Raw genomic sequence first — 22,108 nt, 5'->3', positions numbered from 1 at the left:
TAGCCTGTGTCCGCTGGCCTGTGTCCCCCTGGCCCTGTGCCCTGTGTCCCATGTCCCCTCCCCGGGTGGCCCTGCCCGCCACAGCACACACATCTCATCCACAAAACCACACGCTGCCCCGGTGTCCCCACCGCCGCTGGGACACGTCATGGGGACAAGGGTGACACACTGAGCTCAGGGGTGCAGGACCACCGAGCCACCGCCCTGGGGACATCACCCACCCCAGGGACATTGGCGCTGTGGGCAGAGCAGGGGGGGACCAGACCACAGCGACGGGGTATAAATATTGGCTAAATAGATTTATTTTCGTACAAAGAATACACAGATCCGCCCACCGGGACACCCCGATCCTGCTGGACACCCCCAGATGTCCCCAGCCACCGTCCCGCCAGGCACCACCTCCGTTAGCTTTACCGGCAGGATCTGTCCCTGTCCCCAGGGTTTGGTGCCAATGCTGATGTCACCTCAGGGACGTCCCTGTCCCCTCTGGGGCCACCTTGGTGCCTGTGTCTGCTCGGTGCCTGTTTGGGGCACCCTGTCACCGGCCACCCTGCCCTGTGGGGCACCCCCAGACCTGGTCCCCTGCTCCCTCGTGCCCGTCCCAGGGGCATCTCCGGACATTTTGGGGTCCCACCCCGTGCCCTAATACTGAGGCTGGTACAGACCCCCCCTCCCCGTGCCGTATGTACACGCTGGATAAAAGAAGAAAATACAGATATTTATAGCGGGGGGAGCAAAATGCCCCCCTACCCCCCCCCAAAAGTGTCCCCTGCATCCCCATCCTGGTGCCTCACTGCCAGCCGGTCCTGTCCCCTCTCCCCAGGATGGAGGTGGCCGGTCCTGCCCCATCCTGGGCCAGCTGGGCACCCGTGCCTCAGTTTCCCCATTGGTTGTGGGGCTCATTGCCCCTCCCTGCCATGGGGTGGTGGGACATGGAGGACGTGGGGTGAAGAGGAGCTGCAGTGACCACCCCGTGGGGACAGGGATGCGGCCACCAGCCCCAGGGAACGTGGGACGAAGCCGGAGGTGCCTTGGATTTATGCCAGAGCATCCCACCTCCTGCCTCGCCCCGATGGCGAAATGTCACAGGCAGAGCTACCCGAAGTCCCCTTTTGTCCCCAGATTTGTCACACCGCTATCACCCAGCCCTGGGCATGGGAGGGGTCCAGATCTGGCCACCCCACCTCCCTTTGCAGCAGGAGAGGAGGTGGCAGGGGGGGTCCGCAGCGGGCTGGCAGGCTCATGTCCATCCAGCTCAGCTGCGTTTGGTGACCATTTGCCGGTCCCTCTTCTTCTTCTCCATCAACCTTGTGGGGAGCAAGGTGGTGGCCTTAGGGACCCTCCTGAAAGGGACCTCCTCAAGGCACAGGGAGGGGACACTCACTTGCGGTTGCGGACTTCGGTGAGCTCCATGAGCCGCTCCTGTGCTGCCCGTAACTCGTCGAGGCGCTGCTGGTAGCGAGAGTCACAGCCGTTGGTGCGCTCGTAGCTGGAGACCTGGCTGGAGAGCTCACTGGCACGGTCCCGTAGCTGCTGGATGGATGAGTAGAGGTTCTCCTCATCTTCCTCCTGCTCCAACAAAAGGGTATGGGGCTGGTAGGGTGGACAGGACACCCCAGGGTGCTGTTCCCCCCCTGCTCCAGCTGGGGAAACTGAGGCATGGGGTTCCCTGAGCCGCCCGGGCCACCTGCCTTGGCATTGACGATCTCGATGTGGATAAGGAGGGCGGCGAGCTCCAGGTCCTCAGTGTAGCTGTTCTTCAACGGCACTGACCGGTAGCCTGGACACAACACCATGACACAAGCTCAGCCCCATGGCAGGGTCCGAGCCCCTTGCCATGGCCAGATCCCCAAGAAGATGATGATTATGATGATTGCAGGGGGGTTGGACTAGATGACCTTTAAAGGTCCCTTACAACCCAAACCATTCTATGACTCCACGATTCTATGATGATGATGATGATGGCGGTGGTGCGGATGGAAGGACCATACCTGTTTTGAGGCCCTTGACGGGGAAGGTGGCTTGTGCCAAGAAGTTGGGGTCGCTGAACATGTCCTCCTCGTACACCACAAAGCGGAGGAAGGCGAACTCGGGGTTGTTGATGTCGAAGACGAACTGCTTGAAGAGCCAGACGGGGTTGAAGCCGTTGTCGGCTAGGGGGCGAGGAGAGAGCGGGGAGGGTCAGAGCGGGGCTAGACACATGGACATCACCAGCATGGCACCAGCACGTTAGTGGGAGATGTCTGTCCTCTTCACTCCTCCACAAAACCCAGCCCCATCACTCACATGTCCAAGAGGACCCCAAAGGGCACAGCTAGGGTTGTCCTGGCATCCCCGCCTGTCCCCAGGGCGCAGGGGCTGGGTGGGAACATCACCCGCATGGATCCTCACCTACGACGTCCGTCTTGTTCTTGCTGTTGTCGTACTCGGAGCCGCACACCTCCACCTCCACGAAGGGGCACACGATGCTCCTCCCGTTCTTGGGTAGGTGCCGGGCACCGAGGATCTGCAGGAGGAAGAAGGGGGTGAGGTCTGGCTACGTCAGATGAGGAACGACTCTCCGGGGCAACCCCATGGCTTGGCTGTTTTAGAATCATAGAATGATAGAATGGTTTGGGTTGGAAGGGACCTTTAAAGACCATCTAGTCCAACCCCCCCTGCAATGAGCAGGGACATCTTCAACTCGACCAAGTTGCTCAGAGCCCCATCCAACCTGACCTTGGATGTTTCCAGGGATGGGGCATCCACCACCTCTCTGGGCAACCTGGGCCAGTGTCTCACCACCCTCAGCATAAAAAATTCTGGGTGTTTTGGGCTTGCCAAAAGCTTCATGGCCATAATTAGCCACACCACACCTTATTTATGATCTTGGATTGGTTTTAGCTTGATTTTAGGTGTATCCACCAAATTATTTACAAAATCTTTGCTGGATTCATGTCACGCTCAAGACTCAGGTGCCTACAAACCCACCCATCCCAGCTCTAACACCAAAATTACCCAAGGGTTGGGTAAGGTGCTTCTGGGCTTTTTTTAGCTACTTTACCCTCCACCTTGCTCCTGCTCAGGTTGGGCTCAGCTCTGTGCAATTTTGGGGTTCTCCCCTTGGAAAAATGATGCTGCAAGTGGAGAAAGACCAACAAACTAAAGAGATCATGGGGTAATGATCTCCATGGAGCAAATATGGGGCTGAAACATGTAAAAACCACTCCCAGTTGACCCAAAATAGAGGAAGAAGCAAGCCCCCATCTTGATGGTGACCACCTCAGGGTGGACTTGCTGTCCTCGCCCACTTGCCTGCAGCTGCACTGTGATGGGCTCCACAATCTTCAGGCTATTCTTGTCGAAGGGGTCGAATGTCTCGTCCCTCATGATGTCAGGCTGCAGGACGTAGCCGCTGCGGCCGCCGAGCATGAAGAGCGCCTGGTTCAGCTGCATTGGCTTGTCTGCGGTCGTGGGGACAGAGCAGCTTTGAGCTGCGGGGCTCAGGGACTCCCGGAGGTCCCTGGGCAGCAGGTCCTGTCCTGGCAAACCCCCTGCTAAGAGCCCCCAACCCTGGTTGGAGAAGGGACGCAGCTGGGTTTTGCATGAAGCACCCAAGAATTGCATGGAGATGTCCCCATCAGGATGAGGGCAAAGGTTGGAGAGATCATCCAAACCACCTCCAGCAATAGGACCCAGGGCAGAGCCACCAGGGATGGGGATTTTGGGGTGACCTGTGGGGATGAGCCCAGCAGCGACCCCAGCAGCAGGATTTACCAGGCGTCTGGAAGTTGAGGGCCACAAGCTGGCTGCCACAGATCCACATGGGCAACGGGTCGTAGTTGGAGGAGTCCAGGCGCTGCCCTTTGGGGTAGATGCGGCTGAGCTGGCGCCGGTTGTACTGCAGGAACTTCTTGCCCTTGCTGCGGTTGGCATACTTCTCTGCCTTGGTCTCCGGGAAGGAGGACATGTCCCGGTAGCATGCCTTGTCCGTGCCAATCTCTGAAAGCACCAAGGTGGCCATCAGTGGAGGACATGGGGAGTTGGCCCACCACAACCACTTGGTTCCCCCTACCCATCTCTTCCCATGCTCATCCCATCACCCCCCTTCTGCAGCTCTTACTGTCCTCATCGAACGGCACCGGGCGGCAATACACAACCAGCTCGGAGAGCTCCAGCGCAATCTTCTTCCTCCGCTCCATGATCTTCCCCTCTTGCATCTGCACAAGGGAAAACAGGAGCTGAAAGTCTTCCCCCAGGCTTCTCCTTTGGAGATGCTGGGGATCATCCGCTTGGGGATGGGACTGTCCACCCCCATCCTCTGCACCCTGGTGCCCCTCACCCTGGCATCGGCGTTCTGCGTGGCCTCTCGGATCTTGGCCACCCACTCGCTGAGTTCCTCCTGCGTGTCTGCGGCCACGTCCAGTGACTGGGCTGCGTGGGACATCTGCTGGGAATGGATGGTGAAGACAAATGGTTTGGAGCTCCTCCCGTCTTTGGAGATAACTATAAGGACATCAGAGGGGGGCTTTACTCGAAGACATTCCCAACGGATGGCTCTGTGGAGCAAATGAAACCTCAGCGGTCCCGCTCCCAGGCCCCCACCAGCCCCCCTGGCACCCCACCAGCTGTTGGGGTCCTCTTCTTGTGAGGGTCCCATTTTTCTAATGAATGGTTTCAGCTTTCCATGCTGAAATGCATTTTCCTTTCAGCCAGGGGTAAATATCCCCCAAACCATCTAGACTTCTAAATTCCTCCAAAACCCCCAAAATCAGCCAAGTTCCTCTGAACCCAGCCCCGTGTTGCTCCCCGGTACGTTGTGCCAAGCATGAGCCGGGCTGGCAATTGCATGATGAGTTTGGGGAGCCTCAGCTCACGGCACTGAGCTTCAGCACGGGGTGCACGCCATACCAGTGAGCTCCCACAGCCGCGGTGGGGACGTGGTGGGGACACTCACCTACGTGGCAGGACGGCACGTCGATAAAGCCCTTCAAGAAGTTCCCCAGGGGGCTGTTTTCTGACGACTGCAAGAGAGGAAGGAAGAGGGGGCGGTGAGGGGCGGCTGTGTGGGACTGAGCCCAGTGCCTGCTCTGTTTGGAACCCTCCCTCCAGCCCTCTGAATTGGCCAAGTCTGAGCAAAAGCAGAGAAAAAACACCCTCTCGGCATGCTCTGCTCCACGGTTGAGCATCTCCTAGCCTCTGGATAAGGGTCTGGGTTGGCGTGTGGCCAGGAGCATCCTTCAGCCTCCGCATAAGGGTCTGGACTGGAGCGGGGCTGGGAGCATCTCAGGCAGCCTTGGTCCCAGGTGCATGGGGACAGGGCACTCACGGCCTCATCCTGCTCCTGTGCTTGCATGCTGACGATCTCCTCCACGTAGTTGGCTGGGAACCACAGTTGCTTCTTGCCCCCGTAGTCCCCCCGCCACCTGCAAGGGGTGAGAGGATCAAGGCAAGTGGATCGATTTGGGGTGGGACAGGGGTGTTCATGCTGCATGCAATGTCAGGGGGTGGTCGGAGAAGGGGTGGGGGGACAGAAAAGGAGGCAGTTAAAACCCACCACAGGACAACCCACGGGAAAACCCGGGGCGTCCCCTCCACCTCCCACCCACAGTGATGCCCACCCGGGGGCCACCCAACTGCCCTCACCAGCCGCCGTCCTGCTTGTCGACATTGTGGATGATGGCCTGCTTGCAGAACGACAGCTCGTCCTCCCGTTGTGCTTTGTAGTCGTAGAGAGCCTTCACTGTGCACTGGACGACCGGGGAGAGGGACACGTGTCACCACCCAGCACCCAGGGACACTGGCAGGCAGCATGCCCCACTCAGCTTAGCTCCTCAAGCTCTCATGGTGGAGCATGGGGGCTCCTGAGGGTCTGACACCCCAAGTGATGCCCCCAAATTGCCCATGCCAGCAGTCAGACATGTTAGAGGGGACAGGAGGGCTGCAGGGTGCCCGTGGTCCTGTAGGACCACCACATTCAGTGCAAAGCGGGTTCCTCTTCTGGGTCCCCCAATGGTTTCTCCTGGTGCACTGAAGGGGTTAATCCCCTGATAGTCCCACACTCCCTGGAAAAAAACTATTTGGGTTAAGCTTTGCCGTGTCTGGTCTTAGCCTGAGAGCTGCTCTGCTGCAACGGGACCTTTAAGGCACAGCAGTGTTGGACCATGGCATCGTAGGATCACAGGGAAGGAACCTTAGGGTCCAGTCCAGCCTCCTCCAGGGTAAGCTCCAAGACCAGCCTGGTCCCAAAAACTTCTGAGGATGGAGATTGGGTCAGCTCCAAAACCAGCCGAGTCCCAAAAACCTCTGAGGATGGAGACGGGGTCAACTCTGAGACCAACCTGGTCTGAGAAACCTCTGAGGATGGAGACTGGACCAGCTCTGAGACTAGATGGGTCACTCCAAGACCAGCCCTGTCCCAAACACCTCCAAGGATGGAGGCAGCACCACCTGGGAACTGACCCTAAACCTGCTCTTTTGGGGTTGCCTAGTGCAAAGGGATCCATGGGTGTTTCCTCACTGTTGGGGCAAACTTGTGCCAGGTCCTTGCTTCAGGCTGGGATCTCTCCAGACCTCGCCCACCACGCCATTACAATGCTGTTGCTGGAACTCGGACTGTCCCCAAATGACGGGGAGGCGGAAAGGTCCCACCAGCTCCAGCATCACTCAAAGGTCATAAAAATGCAGCAAAACATCACCACTTCTCAGGTCGGTAGTGGGAGGTGTGGTGGGTCTGGGGGGACACTGCCCAGGAGCCCCAGCACTAGAATCGCCATGTCCCACCACCCTCCATCTCCCAGGGACACCAGCTCAGCCCCTTACCCTGGCCATTGGCATCTTGTTGGCCTCTACGTAGAAGTGGGGGGTCCGCACCTCATACAAGGCTCCATAGTCCAGCTCCTGCAAAGAAAGACACCTGAGTGGGTCACCTGGATGCAGGCAGGGGCTACAAGGGGATGTGGTGGGAGCTGGGCCACCACAGGTGATCCAGGGGATGTTGAGAGGGACCTAATATTCCTTTGCAACTCGTTGGAAGTGAATTACAGTGGAGTTATAACCGTGGGCATTGGCTGTGGAACGAGCTTGGCTGGTTCCCGTTGGGCTTCAACCAAGAGCCTGGAGGAGCCCTTCCAACCATGGTGGAGCTAGGGACGGAGCTTGGTTGCCTGTGGCACAGAGCCCCCATCCCCACCATCCCCACTGCCCGGAGCACTCACGGTGGTGCCCATCTTCTCCAGGGTCTCCTCATTGATGGGGTAGCGCAGCTTCATCTTGCGGTAGAGTGGGTGCTTCTCGTAGTAGCTGACGAGGTCCACGAGGCTCTCGAACTCGGCCGAGCTGCCCAGCATGAAGAGTCGACCTTCCTGCTGGATGCGGCAGTGCTTGATCTTCCCCTCCGCCCTGGGGCCAAGAGAGCCAGGGCGGCCATGAGGTGTGGCCGGACCTTGGCTCCATGATGGGGACGGGCAGGAGGCGATGCCCTGCCTAGGCAGGGATGCCACCGGGGTGACCGCCCTGAGGATGTGTCTTTCCCATCACCACAGCCTCCCCATGACAGCATCTTGTGTCCCCCCGTCTCACCCTGCTGACCCAAAGCAAACCCCCACTGCCGGGCACGGAGTCACAGCAGACATGAGATGGGCAGTTCTCAGCTTGGATGGCAATGTGGGCACCATGGCCAAGCCCGACCGGCTTCAGGGTGCCGAGATGGCCGCACTCACCGGAAGGAGATGGCATAGGAGTTGGGTTCACTGCGCTTGCGCACCAGGAAGGCTCCGTCCCGCGGGACCCGCATCAGCATGTGCTCAGCCTGCAGGCGCGTCAAGCTGGCGTGGTACCACCTGGCCAGGCAGAGAACAGAGGCGGTGGGCTGGTGCTGGCATCCCCGCATGCCGGGGGGCACCCAAGACCTGACACGAGGGATGGAGGAGGCTGGTGGACCCAGGGGACCAAGGGGATGGGGATGGGAACCATCCTCACTCTTTGCTCTCGTGGGCATTGGGTTGGGGGACGGGGTCGGTGAGGCGCATCTCGAACTCGTTGCAGCGGAGCGGCACCTCACGGTAGTGGCAGATGAGGCTGTAGAGGCTGTCGAAGACGAGGTTGTCCGTCAGGTAGAACTTGGTGGCGCCGGCCTCCTGCCGTGAGTGGATCCGGCAGTGCTGCACCCGGCTGGACCTCCTGCCACGGTGGTGGGGGGAAGGCAGGGGTGAGTCAATTCAGGTCCATGTCCCCACCATCCCGCGCTTGGGGGTCCATGTGCTGTGCAAAAAGGTGGTGTTTCCCCCCAAAAACACCATTCCAGCCACCAAACCAAGGATCAGCTGGAGGGCCGACGCCTGGCTCGGGGAGGGTGGGATCCTGCCTCCCCCCTGGGGCTCCTACCAGAAGGAGAGCGTGTAGTCACCCACGAAGGTCTCACTCTCGCGCACCAGGAAGGTGCCATCCTTGCCGCCCGTCTCGGTGCAGTACTCGTGCAGCAGCTTCTCAGCAATTTGCCGCCCGTCGCGGCCACCTCCCAGCTTCCCATGAAACCACTTCTCCGTGAAGTGCAGCTCGTTGTTGTTGAACTCCTGCGAGTTCACCCCAAAATGGGAGAGATGCCCCAGGGTCAGCATTCTTGCCAGCCATCAGCATCAACCAGGCCATTGCCACCCTCTCTCCCTCCCCACGGACTCCTCCCTAAAGCCCCCTGCCCTGTGGATGCATCCTGCCCCTCATGCACCTCCTTCTGCTCCACCTCCTCCTCATCCTCGTTGAACTGGTAGCGGGATGTCTCCTCTGAGTAGTAGATCTTGTTGCTCGTCAAGACAAAATAATGGGGGCTCCAGGTCTGGAAGGGAGGAAGAGCATCACCAGGGTGGGGAGGATGATGGCATGGAGGGATGGGGCTTAGAGACCCCTGTTTCTGCCCCCTCCTGTCCCCCACAGCATTGCAATGGTCTAGGAGAGCCCATGCCCCGTGCCCAACCCAAACCCCAGTGCTCATCCCTGTCTGACAGACCCCACTTGGCCCCTGGCTGCCATTGGCAGGGAGCCCCTTACATGGTCGATGGGGTCTTCGAGGTAGAGGATGCCGTTCTTGATGGAGTTGCTGATGTCGTTCTCCGAGTAACTGGCGGTGGAGACTTCCTCGTACAGGTTCCCTTCGACCAGCTTCTTGTGCTGGGGACAGCCCAGGGAGGGGAGCTCAGTGGTGGGCACGGTGTCCCCATCACACTGAGCTCCCAGCCCTCAGGCCATGCTCGGGCTCCTGCAGGTACCTCTCCACCACCCCCTGTTCCTCTTGACCATCTTTTGCAGTAGGACATTGGAGAGATGTCCTACTTGTGCACAGAGCGATATCACTTGAGTCCCAGGATTTGGGATAATCCCCATCCCTCCCAGCCCAACGTGGTCCTTGTCCCTCCTGCAAAGAGAGGCTCTAGGGTGGTGCCCGCTCCACACCTTGATTAGGATCTTCTTCTTGAGCTGGGTGGGTGAGGGCAGCTCGTCGGCATTGATGTCCACCGGCTTAGTGAGTAGCATGTCCCCAAAGACCTTCTTGAAGTGAGAGGCCATGTTCCTCTGCTGGACGATGCTGCAGTGGTCTTCGATGGAGAGGATGATGGGGAACCTGGAGGAAGCAGGTGGGAATGGTGGCTTGGGACGAAGGTGAAGGAGAGGGGAATTTGGGCAGGGATTGCCTGCCTGTCCTAGAATTGGGGTGTCGTTAGGGGGCTGGGGCTTACTCGGAGGTGACAAATGCATGCTCCTTGATGGTGTGCAGCACGTCCAGGAACTTGATCTTGGAGGTGAGCGTGTGGCCATGGTAGATGATGGGGAGATCGTCTGGGCCATCCCAGCAGTCCACTGAGTGGGGAGACACCTCAGTTAATGCATGCCAGTCACTGACTGTGCACCAGGGACCACGTTTTTGGGCCCCCAAAGGACATGGAAGACCTCCCACTCAGTGCCATGGGATGGGTGCAGAGGACAGTCTGTCTGATGGACCATGGGGTGCCGGGGGGGACTGAGCATCACTGCAGGCTGCTGGGGGGACTCACACTCGATGCAGCGGCAGCCCATGCGCAGGCAGCGGGCGTACGCCTCCAGGGAGGACTCGCTGGAGAACTGGTCCCCGGTCAGGTACCTGCAGAGGAGCAAGAGGGACCATCAGCAGCCAGGGCTGCCCCAGCTGGGGTGATGGGATGCTCATGGAGGTCCCTGAGGAGAGGTCACTATGTCCTTACGTGTTGTGGGAGGAGGAGATCCAGTACTGGGACAGGGGGTGGTTCATCTCCTCGGGCACCACGCGCTCATACTTGGCATCCATCACCATGTTCTCCTTGGAGAACAGGTACGTGAGGAACTAGAGGGGAAACAGAGAGGTCAGAGCCTGCTGGGGCTGGAGAAACACCCCTGGGTGGGTGCCACATGGGGCCACCCACCTCGTCCAGCTGGAAGGAGGGGTCTGCCGCCTCGCTGGAGCCCTCCTTGAGGTAGGTGCACATGTAGTCCCGCACCATGCCCACGTCGCTGGCCCAGGGTTCCTGTGGTGCAAACGAGGATGCCGTTATGGGGGAAACTGCGCTGGGGCATCCCATGGGGGTGCCCGAGGTTGGGGCTGAGAGGGATGCTGCAGAGGTCTCTAAGAGCACCCACCTTCTGGTCGTGCAGCAGGAACTTCTGGAAGTCGTAAAGGGAGACTTGGCACAGCTCAGGGCGGTCCACGTTCCTGGGACACGGAGCGGCCATCAGCGAGGACTGGGAGCAGGAGTTGGGGTAGACCCCATGGAGGAGTCGAGGCCACCAGTGTCCACCTGCAGCTCAGCCCCCCGATGCCCCCCACTCCTGCCCCATTCCTGCCAGCAGCAGCAGCTGGCAAGGGGCTCGGGAAAAGAACAGGCCATGGGGGTGCAAGGGGCAGCTCGAGCTGTTGGGTGCTGCTAGAGCAAACACTCCCAGTGTCACCCTGTGACTTGGGAGAGGCGGGCACACAGCTGGAGTGTGCAGCGTTGCCCGAGGATATGGAGAGGAGGGCAGGGCGACATGTCCCTACATCCCGGCACCCATCCCTACTCACATCCCTGCTCCTATCCCTACTCCCACCCCTGCTCACATCCCTCCTCACATCCCCCCTCACATTCCTGCTCCCATCCCCGCTCGCACCCCTGCTCATCCCTGCTCCCATCCCCTCTCCCATCCTGCTGTCATCCCTGCTCCCATCCCCACTTCCATCCCCGCTCCCATCCCTACTCATCGCTGCTCCCATCCCTACTCATCGCTGCTCCCATCCCCGCTCCTCTCTCCACTCCCATCTCTGCTCATCCCTGCTCCCATCCCTACTTATTCCTGCTCTCATCCCTGTTGCTATCCCTGCTCCCATCTCCACTCCTATCCCTGCTCATCCCTGCTCCCATCCTCGCTCCCATCCCTGCTCACCCCCGCTCCCATCCCTGCTCCCATCCCCGCCCCGCAGACCACCCTTGCCATCCCCACCATCCCCTCCACCCCAAACCTGCCCCGACACTGGGACATGCTCTGGGGCCACGCACACCACCCGGACCCTCTGCTCTCCCCCGGCTCTGCCCCGCAGCCCGGCTGGATTGCCCACCCGATGGACCCAACCTTCGGAGGCTTGGCCGGGATGGGAGCCACGGGGCTCCTGGGTACTCACCGCAAGGGGAAGGAGAGCTCCAGCTGCTCGATGACCTGCAAGGCAAAGGAGGGGACCGGGATTAGCTGGCCAGGGACACAGTGCACCAGGAGGGGGATGCTTGGGAGGACAAGCATTGGTTCTTACCGACTTCTGTGCATCAAACATCAGGTTTTTGTAGAACTGGATGAAGTGGGAGAAAGTCATCTCATTCCTGGCTTCCACCTCCTGCCAGAGAGGGTGCTGCATGAGAGCAAGGCCACCCGACCAGAGCCAGTGACACCGAGGCTGGCTCCAGCCTGGCTGTGGGGTGCCTTGAAGACCCTCTCCCTGCATAGTTGGGGTGCCTGGGGGGTCCTTACCACGAGCTTGTCCCGCAGGAACCTCATGTTGGGGACGCGGTAGTTCACCTGGGGCAGCATGGCCTTCAGGTCCTTCACCGTGATGCTGCAGGAGGGTGAGCCGGCATCAGGACACCGGCCAGAGATGGACAACACCCGGATGGGTCTCATCTCCCGACATTGAGGGTCCCACCCCAAATTCTGGTGCCAGCATGGTCTCTGGCATGGGGCTCCCACCCTACCGGGCTGTGGATCCCTGCAGTGGCATAGGACCCCCAACTACAGGGGGGCTGGCACAAGCGTGAGCAAAGGGTAGAGGAGAGGGAGCTCGTCCAAGAACCAATTGGGTGCTCTAAGCCATCATCCCATCTGGAGGTGATGCCCATCACCATAATCATTTTAAGTCCAAATTCACTTGATTTGGGGTTTTTCCTGACTTGGGAAGATGTTTATGGCTGCGTTAATGATCCAGTCCCTCCTGGCACGGGTGGAAGTGCAGCAGCGGGGATGGGGGCATTGGGGTCCCCATGGTCCCTACAGCAGCAAGGAGGGGACTTGCACTTGAGTCTCTGATTTTTGGTGCCTTCAAGAACCCCAGCTAACCTGGTACTACCTTGCCCCACAAACCCCACTCCCAGCCTGGCTCAGCCTCCAGATCTGGGATGCAACTGGGGGGATACGGCCCTGTCCAGCCAAACCCACCGGCCGCTTCCCAGCATGTGACTATGCCAGCGCTCACCTGCCTTCCCGTGACCGGTCCATCCCATCAAACTGTTTACGCAGCCACCTGGGAAGGAAGGGATGGACACGGTGCTCAGCCCCAGGGGGGACCAAACCCAGGGGGGGTTTGTCCCCCAGATCCCCAGACAGGGACTGGGAAATGGGACCCCCAGATGGAGGGACTCACCTCTCAATCTGCAGCGGGGTCTGGGCTTTCTGGGTGTCCGCCACCAGCCAGTTGAGGCCTGTTATCCACAGGTTGATGTCCTCCTCACAGAAAGCTGGAGGAGGAAGAGGAGGGTAGTGAGGCCGGGATGGGGGAAATGGGATGCTAGGGAGGGGGTGAGAGCCCAAGGGTGGCGGGGGGGAGTGGGAAGGGAGCCCACGCACCTGCCACGCTGAGAGTCCGCAGCCTGAAGTCCATCCCGTAGAGGATGATGAAGCACATGGTGAAGTCGAGCTTGCGAGCGTCCTCGGGGTAGCGCTCGAAGTCTCGCGAGTTCTTCCCCAGGCGGATCTCCTTGATCTCCCGAATGTCGACTGCGGGGAGAGAGGGACATGGGACAGTCCCCTGACATCCTGTCACCGTGGACCCATGTACGGGGCTTGGGGAGGCTGCAGGAGGTGGGGCTGCCAGGAGACCACATGCCCTCTGGGGAGCCTTGTCCCCAGGATGGGGTGTCCCCATGACACTGCCCATGGGTGTGTGATGGCATGGGGGTGCCGTGGCCATATGTCCTCCAGGGAGATATGTCACCGCAGCCCTGCAGCGACATGTCCGCTAGTGCGATGGCACCATGGCTTTGCATGTCCTTCAGGGAGCTGTGTCCCCAGGACAAGGTGTCCCCATGGCACTGCCTGTTGGTGCATGATGGCATTATGGGTGCCAGGCCCATGTGTTCTTCAGGGAACCATGTCCCCAGGACTGGGTGTCCCTGCAGCAGCTGCGTGACAGCACTATGGGTGCCATGGCCATATGTCCTCCAGGGAACCGTGTCCCCAGGACAGGATGTCCCCACTGCACTGCTGTAGCTGCGTGACAGCATCATGGGTGCCATGGCCATGTGTCCTCAAGGGAATTGCATCCCTAGGACAGGGTGTCCCTGCAGCAGTGTTGCAGCTGTGTCACAGCACCATGGGTGCAATGGCCACGTGTCCTCCAGGGAGCCATGTCCTCAGGACGGGGCGTCCCTGCAGCACTGCCCCCAGGTGTGTGATGGCACCTCGCTCCTGTGTGTCCTCCAGGGACCCGTGTCCCCAGGATGTGGCATCCCCACAGTGCTGCCCACCGGTTTCCTGGCTTTGTGGGTGCCACATATCCTCCAGACTCAGCCTGCCCCATCCCAACCAGCACATCTCCAGCCACCTCTCCCCTGCCTTCTCCTCCCCAAGACAGACCCTGCTCCGGGGCAGGCTGAGCTCATCTTTTAATTGAAGACATCTGCCCAAAGGTGGCAATTTGGAGCCCTGGCAGCCCGGACCACAGGGCGTTTCTTTCCTGCCGTGCTGCTCTCTCATTATCTCGCTATATAAAGCCCTGCCGGCGGCAGGAGGGCTGGGTTTCCGGACCGTGATCTTCCTCACCGCTATGCCGCCGGGGGAGATTTCCAACCCCTGGTTTTGCCAAGTGGACACGTCCCACCAGGAGGAGAAAAATAATATGATGATATTAGTAATAATACCCAAAGTTATTCTCGATACCATGAGCATCACCCCTGCGTAGTTTTGCCCTCTGGGGCTGAGGCGCCGGCACCGGAAAGGGCTTTGTGCGGCCGAGGGCGGCCAGACCACCGTGCCGGGGTATTGTCCTGCCGAGGAAATGGGTCATTTCCCGGAGAATTTCCAGCCCAGCCGCGTTTCCGATGCGGCAGTGGGGAAGGGTGCAGGCGTGCTGGTGCCTCGACAGAAACTCTCAGCCTAATCCAAAGGGGATAAATAAAAGCCAAGCACGGGGAGGAATAAGGGATGGGGGAGAAATTGGGCTTATTAAGCAAGAAAAGAGGTGCAGAATAGTTTTTCTTGGCAGAAAAGCTCCGGAAAACACTGGAGGCTTTATCCAGCCTTCCCTTGCCGGATGACCACAAGCCAAATTTCACGGATTGGGGTGGGATTTTAGCACACGTGATACACAGAAGGTCTGCACCCCTGCATGTGCTTTGTTTTGGGACAAGATCTCAAGAAATGAAACCCTGTTGCTGTCTCCGTGCAGCCCCCATGGCTCGGAGCAAACCCATTTTGGTATAAACAGGCAGATATTTGGGGGTAAAAATGGGTTTATAGGTTAAAAACCAGCTGCTCATCCCCAAACGTGCCCATGCACACGGCACTGGAGAGGGGTGAGAAGCTGGCGGCTACCGGGTCTCCACCAACAAGTTGCAACGCAGCCATCCCCCTGATTCAGTGCTGCTAGGATCTGGCCTTGGACCCAAACCCCTGGGTGCTGCCAATAATCATAGAAGCATCAAATGGTTTGGATGAGAAGGGACCTTCAAAGGTCATCTAGTCCATCCCCCCCTGCCATGAGCAGGGACATCTTCAACTTGAGCAGGTTGCTCAGAGCCCCGTCCAACCTGACCTTGAATGTTTCCAGGGATGGGGCATCCACAACTTCTCCGGGCAATCTGGGCCAGGGTTTCACCACCATCATTGTAAAAAATTTCTTCCTTATCTCTAGTCTGAATTTACCCTTCTTTAATTTAAAACTGTTGCCCCTTATCCTGTCGCTACAGTCCGTCCCCATCTTTCTTATCAGCCCCCTTTAAGTACTGAAAGGCCACAAGAAGGTCTCCCCGGAGCCTTCTCTTCTCCAGGCTGAACAACCCCAGCTCTCTCAGCCTTTCTCCATAGCAGAGGGGTTCCAGCCCTCGGACCATTTCCGTGGCCTCCTCTGGACCCGCTCCAACAGGTCCATGTCTGTCTTGTGCTGGGGACCCCAGAGCTGGACGCAGTGCTCCAGGGGGGTCTCACCAGAGCGGAGTAGAAGGGGCAGAATCCCCTCCCTCGCCCTGCTGGCCACGCTGCTTTGGATGCAGCCCAGGAGACGTTTGGCTTTCTGGGCTGCGAGTGCACATTGCTGGCTCGTGTCCAGTTTTTCATCCACCAGTACCCCAAGTCCTTCTCCGCAGGGTAAATAGCCCAGCCCCACGATGAGCCGAGGGAAGAGGGAGCGGCGCGGGGCTGCACAATGCAACGCGGCCGGTGGCTTCCTGGAAACCACATCTGCAGCGGATTTGCAGCGATCATGTCAGAACTATGTCTCCAAACTCCTCCCTGCATTGTCTCAGGGGTCCCGGGTGATTAAAACACTCTGGAAGTCGGTTTCAGCTGCAAAAATCCCTTTTCTCTTCTAATGCAAAGTGAGCAGTGTGGTGCAAAGAAGGTTTTAAATATAGGTATGGTGAGAAGATGATGTAGGACCAGGGTCTGCCCGGTGGCTTTTAGGGATGCTGACAGCCTGGGAGTTTTCTTAATACATTAGGAGCGGAGCAAAGCAAAGCAAAGCAGTCGGAGGGAATGGTTGTGCTGGGAAATCCTGCTGGCCTGGACAGAGCTACGGTGGCACAAGCCACATTCCCTCATGTTCGCCTCAGTCACCTCTTCTTGCAGGACACGTGGCAGCTCAGACCCTTCTGTACATGGGGAATTGGGCGACCGCATCCCCCAGGGCTCCCTGCGGTGTTGTGAAGCTGATTTAAAACCTGAAATAAAAGATTTCCTCCTGGTCCAGTGGCGTTAAACCCCATCTGGAATTTCTCCTCCCCAAACGGTCCTAATTCTAATTATTTGGCGTTAGCGAGGCTGGAGGTGTGATCCCAATTAGCTGTCGTCGTGGCAAGCCACCCCTCTGAAATGCTCCTGGGTTTGCCAAGCTGCCCTCACCCTTATTTCTTTTAATTTCTTGTAAAGATCCCTTTCGGGCTGTTTTCCGCTAGATTTCATCCTTGCACTGGGGACCGGGGTCTGCCGAGGGCAATGAGCTGGAAACCCTGCGGGATGAGGTTAATTTTGGAGGCGATGCTACAGGCGACCCCATCAGCATGGACACGCGTCCATCGGCTGCTTAACGAAGCGTGTAATTAGCTTCATGGTGCAGGGCGTCTCGGGGAGAGCCAGGATCCGTATCCTGGCCCTGCCAGTCTGTAACAGAGACATCAGTGCTGTCGGTCGTCCCCGCTAATCCCCCTGCAAGCAGGGTGCCTGGTTGAAGGGGGGATTTAAAATGGCCCGGGCAGGCGTGAGGTCGGGCGTGGGGTGGGAGCGAGACCCCAGGGATGAACGGGAGATCCTGCTGCTTCCATAAAATCACGGCAAGTGGGAGGACATGAGAGTATGGAGCAGGGCTGGACCAGGGGGTAAAGATGCTCCAGCCCAGCACCAAGACTGGGATTGCTCCCATCGAGGGCTGGGGAAAGTGGGTGGTGGTGTTGGATGGCAGGATTGTACCATTTCCAGAGGGATTTTCCTTTTTTTTCCCCCTTTCTGGATGACCTTGGAGGATGCCCGCTCATTCCCAGGGCGGGGGGGGGTTGGGCTGTCGCATGGGAGAAACCAGATCCCAAGGCACCAGTGGGAAAACTGAGGCAGGGCATCGGGAGCGACCTGAGACCCTGACCTGGTGATGCGTGGTGGTCCCGAAAAAAAGCAAGGAGCTGGAAACGCTTTATTTCTGTGAGCGGAGAGTGAGCTCTTCCCCATAAGGACCAAAACCACCTCTCCAAAAATGGGTGCCTTTCCTCCCCTCGCCCATCCTTCCTCCTCCCACAAATCCTCTCCTGCACCCAGTAGGTCCGGACAAGCACGGATCCTGCTCATGCCGATGCTCGTCTCCTTCCCGTGCCACCCTCATTCCCGGCTCAAAGTCTCACCATGGCTGGCAGTCCGGCTCAGGGTTGGCCCCTCCAAGTGGGATCTGAACCTTCCTGGGGATTTTGCTCTGTCTCGTGCAAAATTAGCAGCAGGTGGTGATTTTTGGGTGAGTGATTGGTGATTTTTAATGACACCCTCTGAGCCCTCCCCCAGGAAAAAGGCACCTCTCATGTCCCAAACCTCCAGGATGGGCTTTGCCATTGTCCAGGTGAAATGATACCCCAAAACTGGGTTCCTCCCCACATGGGGATGTGGGATGAGGCGATGCTATAGCTCCATGTCACCCCAACCCCGCGTTTTCATCCATTGGCTCTTTTTAGCTCAATTTAAGAGGAGGTGCAAGCCTTGAGGTGATGAGCAACCAGCTAACAAGCGCCAAGGCATGGAGCCCCACTGATGCTCTGTGGTGGGAGTATGCCCCAACAGCCTACGAGCCACCAGTGAATCCACAAGTAAGGGTGATTTTCATGGATGCTCCAGTGGGAGCATCTCCTGTGCCAGATGCCAGTGCCACCAGTCCAAACTTTCCATTGACGTCATTAATGCATGTGGGGCAGAGCCCAGCTGGCCAAGTCCTCTCATGGAGCCACCATCACGCTCCACCCCATGCTGCTGCCTGCCCCGGAAGCCTGAGCACCCCATTTTTGAGGTTAAAAGCACCATGAGCAGGCAAGGTGGTGGCCGGCTCCTTTACCTCCTTGCCAGGGAGGGTATAAAACCCCAGGGATGAAATGGCAGCAGCTTGAGCCCCACGGCAACTTATGGACCTCGTGAGCTGGGATGGAGGAGGTGAGGGCTGCTCAGCCCAGCAGCTCATCCATTTATATCTCTGGGCATCCTACCATGGCCACCAAGGCAGGGCACCCCACCACCATAGGGCATCCCACCATGGTAGGGCATCCCAACATGGCTGGGCATCCCACCATGGTAGGGCATCCCACCATGGCAGGGCACCCCACTGCATCCAGGCACCCCACCATGGCCAGAGACCCTACCGTGGTAGGGCACCCAAATATGGCCAGGACCCCACTATGACCAGGCTACCCACCGTAGCCGGGCACCCCACTGTGGCCGGCCATCCCACCACGGTCAGACATCCCACTGCAGCTGGGCACCCCACTGCGGCCAGGCACCCCACTATGGCCGGGCACCCCATTGTGGCCTGGCACCCCACCCTAGCCAGGCACCTCACTATTTCCAGGCACCCCACCGCAGCCGGGCACCCTACCATGACCAGGCAGCCCATCATGGCCAGGCACCCCACCATGGCCAGGCGTCCCACCAAAGCCGGGCATCCCACTGTGGCTGGGCAGACCGCCATGGCCAGGCACCCCATTGCAGCCAGGTGCCCCACTATGCCCAAGCACCCCGCTGCAGCAGGCACCCTACCACAGCCAGCCACCCCCCTGTGGCCAGGCGTACCACTGCAGCCAGGCACCTCACCACAGCAGGGCACACCACCACGGGCAGGCACCCCACTGCCAGGCACCCCGTCATGGCTGGGCACCCCACGGCCAGTCACCCCACCACACTAGGGCATCCCACTACAGCCAGGCACCCCACAACCAGGCAATCCCACCGCAGCAGGACATCCCACCATGACCAGGAACACCACGGCCAGGCACCCCACCGTGGGCAGTCATCCCACCACGGCCAAGCACCCCACGGCCAGGGACCCCACCGCGGCCAGGCACCCCACCGGCACATCCCCAGCCCCCAGTGCCGCTGCCACTGATACTCACTGTCCCCTTCCACCTTCTCGGGTGTCCGGCTCCAGATGATCTGGCGGGTCTCCAGCTTCACCTGGAAGGTCCTTCGCTCCGGCCTCTGTGACTTCTTCTGATAGAACAAGGTGAGGACGGTGCCCATCTCCAGGCAGCGGAGGATCCTGCCCATGTCCCCTGCCTCCATCCTGCCGTCCTCCAGAAAGCCATTGACGCTGTTGAGCCTGGCCACGGACATCTTCACTGCACGGCCATCGCCCGGCGGAGCCGCAGAGCCAGGGTTGTCTCATGCAGGAGAGGACGAACAAAATAGCCGAAACCTCCCCGGGGATTTTCTCCAGTCGCCCTGGGCACGGGTTTCCTCTATGGCCGACGTCTCCTCTGCCGCACCACGGCCGTGGCACAGAGTCAGACTCGGCAGCGGTGGGGAGGAAAAGGGTGGGCTGGAGGTACCGTGACCTTCTCGCCGAGGCTGAATCCGGCCCCGGCGTTGGCATCCAGTGGTGGTGGGAGAAGATGGGCAGCGCCAGCAGCGATGGCCTTGCGGTTCTGAGCCAGTGGGGAGAAAAACCATCAAGCCACTGCCGGATGGTGGGGGCACTTTTGCGGGTGAAGAAGGTGGCGTGGGGGGGGGAAACCCAGCCAAAAAAAAAAAGCAAAGTCACCCCAAAACTGATGGTGCCTGCGTTGAGGTGGCAGATCCCCCCCCCCGGCCTCCGGGCCAAGGGGGGCCGGGGTTGGGAGAGGGGTGCGGCGATGGGGTGCCGAGGGGTGCTCGGCCAGCCCAGGGAGCAGCGGGGGTCCCGGCGGGGTGGGATGCGGGATGCGGGGTTGGGGTGGTGGTGGGTTGAGGGGGGGGGTGGCTCCTGCTGTCTGCCCGCCGCCCCTCTCCTCCGCTCCTTAATTTCGGGCTGATGAAATGGACGCCCAGAGGAAACTGCAATCACACATGGCCGGAAAGAGATCAGAAAGGAATTTAAAAAAAAAAAAAAAAAAAAATGCAGGATCTTGGAGAAAGGAAAATCCGAGCCGGGGAAAAGACGGTTGAGGGTGACATCTAGAGGAACTCAAGATGGGGACTGGCTTTGTGGGGGTGCCCCAGGCCCTGCTGCCGGCTGGGGGGCACCCCGGGACGGGGATGGGTTTGCCCGGGTGGAAATGTGGTTGTTTGGCAAAAAAGGGTTAAAGATAAGGAAAGCGGCTGCTGTGGCTTTAGCTCCTGGCTGTCTCCGCCGTGATGCTGATCTGGGACTGAAGCCTCATGAGTGACCGGGACCGGAGCCACCGCTGTTATGAGTTTTGTCCTGCCTCAAATATATGGGAAGAAAGGGGCTGGGGACTGCAGTGGGGGAAAAGAAACACAGCCGGAGAGAGGGGGAAAGGTGGCAGGGGACAGGGCTTGGTGTCACAGCCTCTGATTTGTCCCTTTGATGGGTGCTGGATGGGCAAAGACCCTCTGGTGCTATGGGGGCAGATGCTTTGTGCAGGGATTTGGGGGAGGCAGGGGTGCAAGGCAGGACCAGGGGTGCAGGGGGTGGGCAGGGGCTTCCTTCCCAGCCCCACGCTTTGAGGATTAGGACCATGAGGGGCTCTTGGGGTGCTGGGACTCTGAGAATCCTGGAGCATATTGGGGTCCTGGTGATGGAGGCTCAGGCACCTGGGGGTGCTGGTGATGGAGGCTCAGCAGAGCCAGGGCTTGCCACCAGCCGTGGTGGGAGAGAGGACACAGGATCTGCCATGAACAGGGAGGTGTGCAGAGCATTTAATGCCTAAAATCCCTGAAAAACCATTTTACTCATTAAATATGGGACATGTTTAGAGTTGGTCTGAGCCCTCCAAAATCCTTATTCCTTCCCCAGAGGCTGCCAAGATCCTCCTGGCTTGCAGGTTCACTCCCTGCTTATGGGAGCCACTAATTTCTCTCCTCCATGGAGAAGTCGTCTTATCTTTATTTTAACTCTCATCTTGCTGGAAACATCGCCTTTCCCCTCCCTCTACCCCAGCCATATCTGATCTTCTCATCCCAGAGGAGCCCAGAGCCCTGTGGCAAAGCAGGAACAGCTCAGCGTTGGCCACCAAGCAAGGGACGTGTCCCAGCGTTGAGGAGGATTTAGAGTCAGAAGAAACGTCCCATCCGCGTGCGTACCCATCCAAATTGCAGCAACAAGAGCTGAGGAGCAGCGATGGCCCCTATGGTGGTGGCACGTGTGGACCCACTGGAAACCACTGGGGTCCCCAGTGTCATGGCATGAGGTGGCCGACACATCTTGATGCTCACATGTGTGCTCAAGGGGCTGCAAATTAAAGCAGTTTGTACCTTCACCCCTCCAAAAATACAATGGTGGCACTGGTACTTTGAAGTAAAGCACCATCTCACCAGGTTTTGCCGGTGCTGTCTCCAATTGCCATTGCAGGGATGGAGATTTTGGCAGCCCTGGCAGGACTTGGCCTGTGAGAACCTCATGAAGTTCAATGAGGCCAAGTGCAAGGTCCTGCACCAGGATCGAGGCAATCCCTAGTATCAGTACAGACTGGGAGATGGATGGATTGAGAGTAGCCCTGAGGAGAGGGACCTGGGGGTACTGGTGGATGAAGAATTGGACATGAGCTGGCAATGTGAGCTTGCAGCCCAGAAAGCCAACTGTATCCTGGGCTGCATCCAGAGCAGCCTGGCCAGCAGGTCGAGGGAGGGGATTCTGCCCCTCTACTCTCCTCTGGTGAGACCCCCCTGGAGCACTGCGTCCAGACAGACATGAACTCATTAGAGCTGGTCCAGAGCAGGACCACAAAAATGGTCCGAGGGCTGGAACCCCTCTGCTATGGAGAAAGGCTGAGAGAGT

The 22,108-nt window shown here is 59.1% G+C and overlaps 1 protein-coding gene across 2 annotated transcripts; it reads right to left on the bottom strand.

Moving 5' to 3' along the window:
- Positions 1 to 290: 290 nt before the first annotated feature.
- LOC142406450 (1-phosphatidylinositol 4,5-bisphosphate phosphodiesterase gamma-1-like) lies at positions 291 to 20,208 on the bottom strand. Of its 2 annotated transcripts, XM_075495378.1 has the most exons (32): positions 19,287 to 20,208; positions 13,069 to 13,218; positions 12,866 to 12,959; positions 12,698 to 12,745; positions 11,980 to 12,064; positions 11,765 to 11,845; positions 11,639 to 11,673; positions 10,624 to 10,696; positions 10,410 to 10,511; positions 10,212 to 10,330; positions 10,026 to 10,111; positions 9,711 to 9,831; positions 9,427 to 9,595; positions 9,025 to 9,144; positions 8,705 to 8,812; positions 8,365 to 8,552; positions 7,960 to 8,160; positions 7,701 to 7,820; positions 7,197 to 7,380; positions 6,802 to 6,879; positions 5,626 to 5,729; positions 5,309 to 5,405; positions 4,937 to 5,003; positions 4,322 to 4,485; positions 4,103 to 4,199; positions 3,757 to 3,981; positions 3,295 to 3,443; positions 2,392 to 2,506; positions 1,992 to 2,153; positions 1,692 to 1,780; positions 1,385 to 1,569; positions 291 to 1,307 (listed from the first exon to the last, which is right to left on the bottom strand). In XM_075495378.1, exons 1-32 carry the CDS (start codon positions 19,504 to 19,506, stop codon positions 1,256 to 1,258), a joined length of 3,888 nt encoding a protein of 1,295 aa, XP_075351493.1. In that variant the 5' UTR covers positions 19,507 to 20,208; the 3' UTR covers positions 291 to 1,255. The 2 variants fall into 2 exon arrangements, with proteins under 2 accessions (XP_075351493.1, XP_075351492.1); XM_075495377.1 differs by having other exon boundaries at positions 1,385 to 1,780.
- Positions 20,209 to 22,108: the final 1,900 nt, after the last annotated feature.

The sequence above is a fragment of the Mycteria americana genome, chromosome 2 (assembly GCF_035582795.1).
Source record: "Mycteria americana isolate JAX WOST 10 ecotype Jacksonville Zoo and Gardens chromosome 2, USCA_MyAme_1.0, whole genome shotgun sequence".
Taxonomy (NCBI): Eukaryota; Metazoa; Chordata; class Aves; order Ciconiiformes; family Ciconiidae; genus Mycteria; species Mycteria americana.
This window is presented reverse-complemented; position numbering and strand designations above follow the sequence as displayed.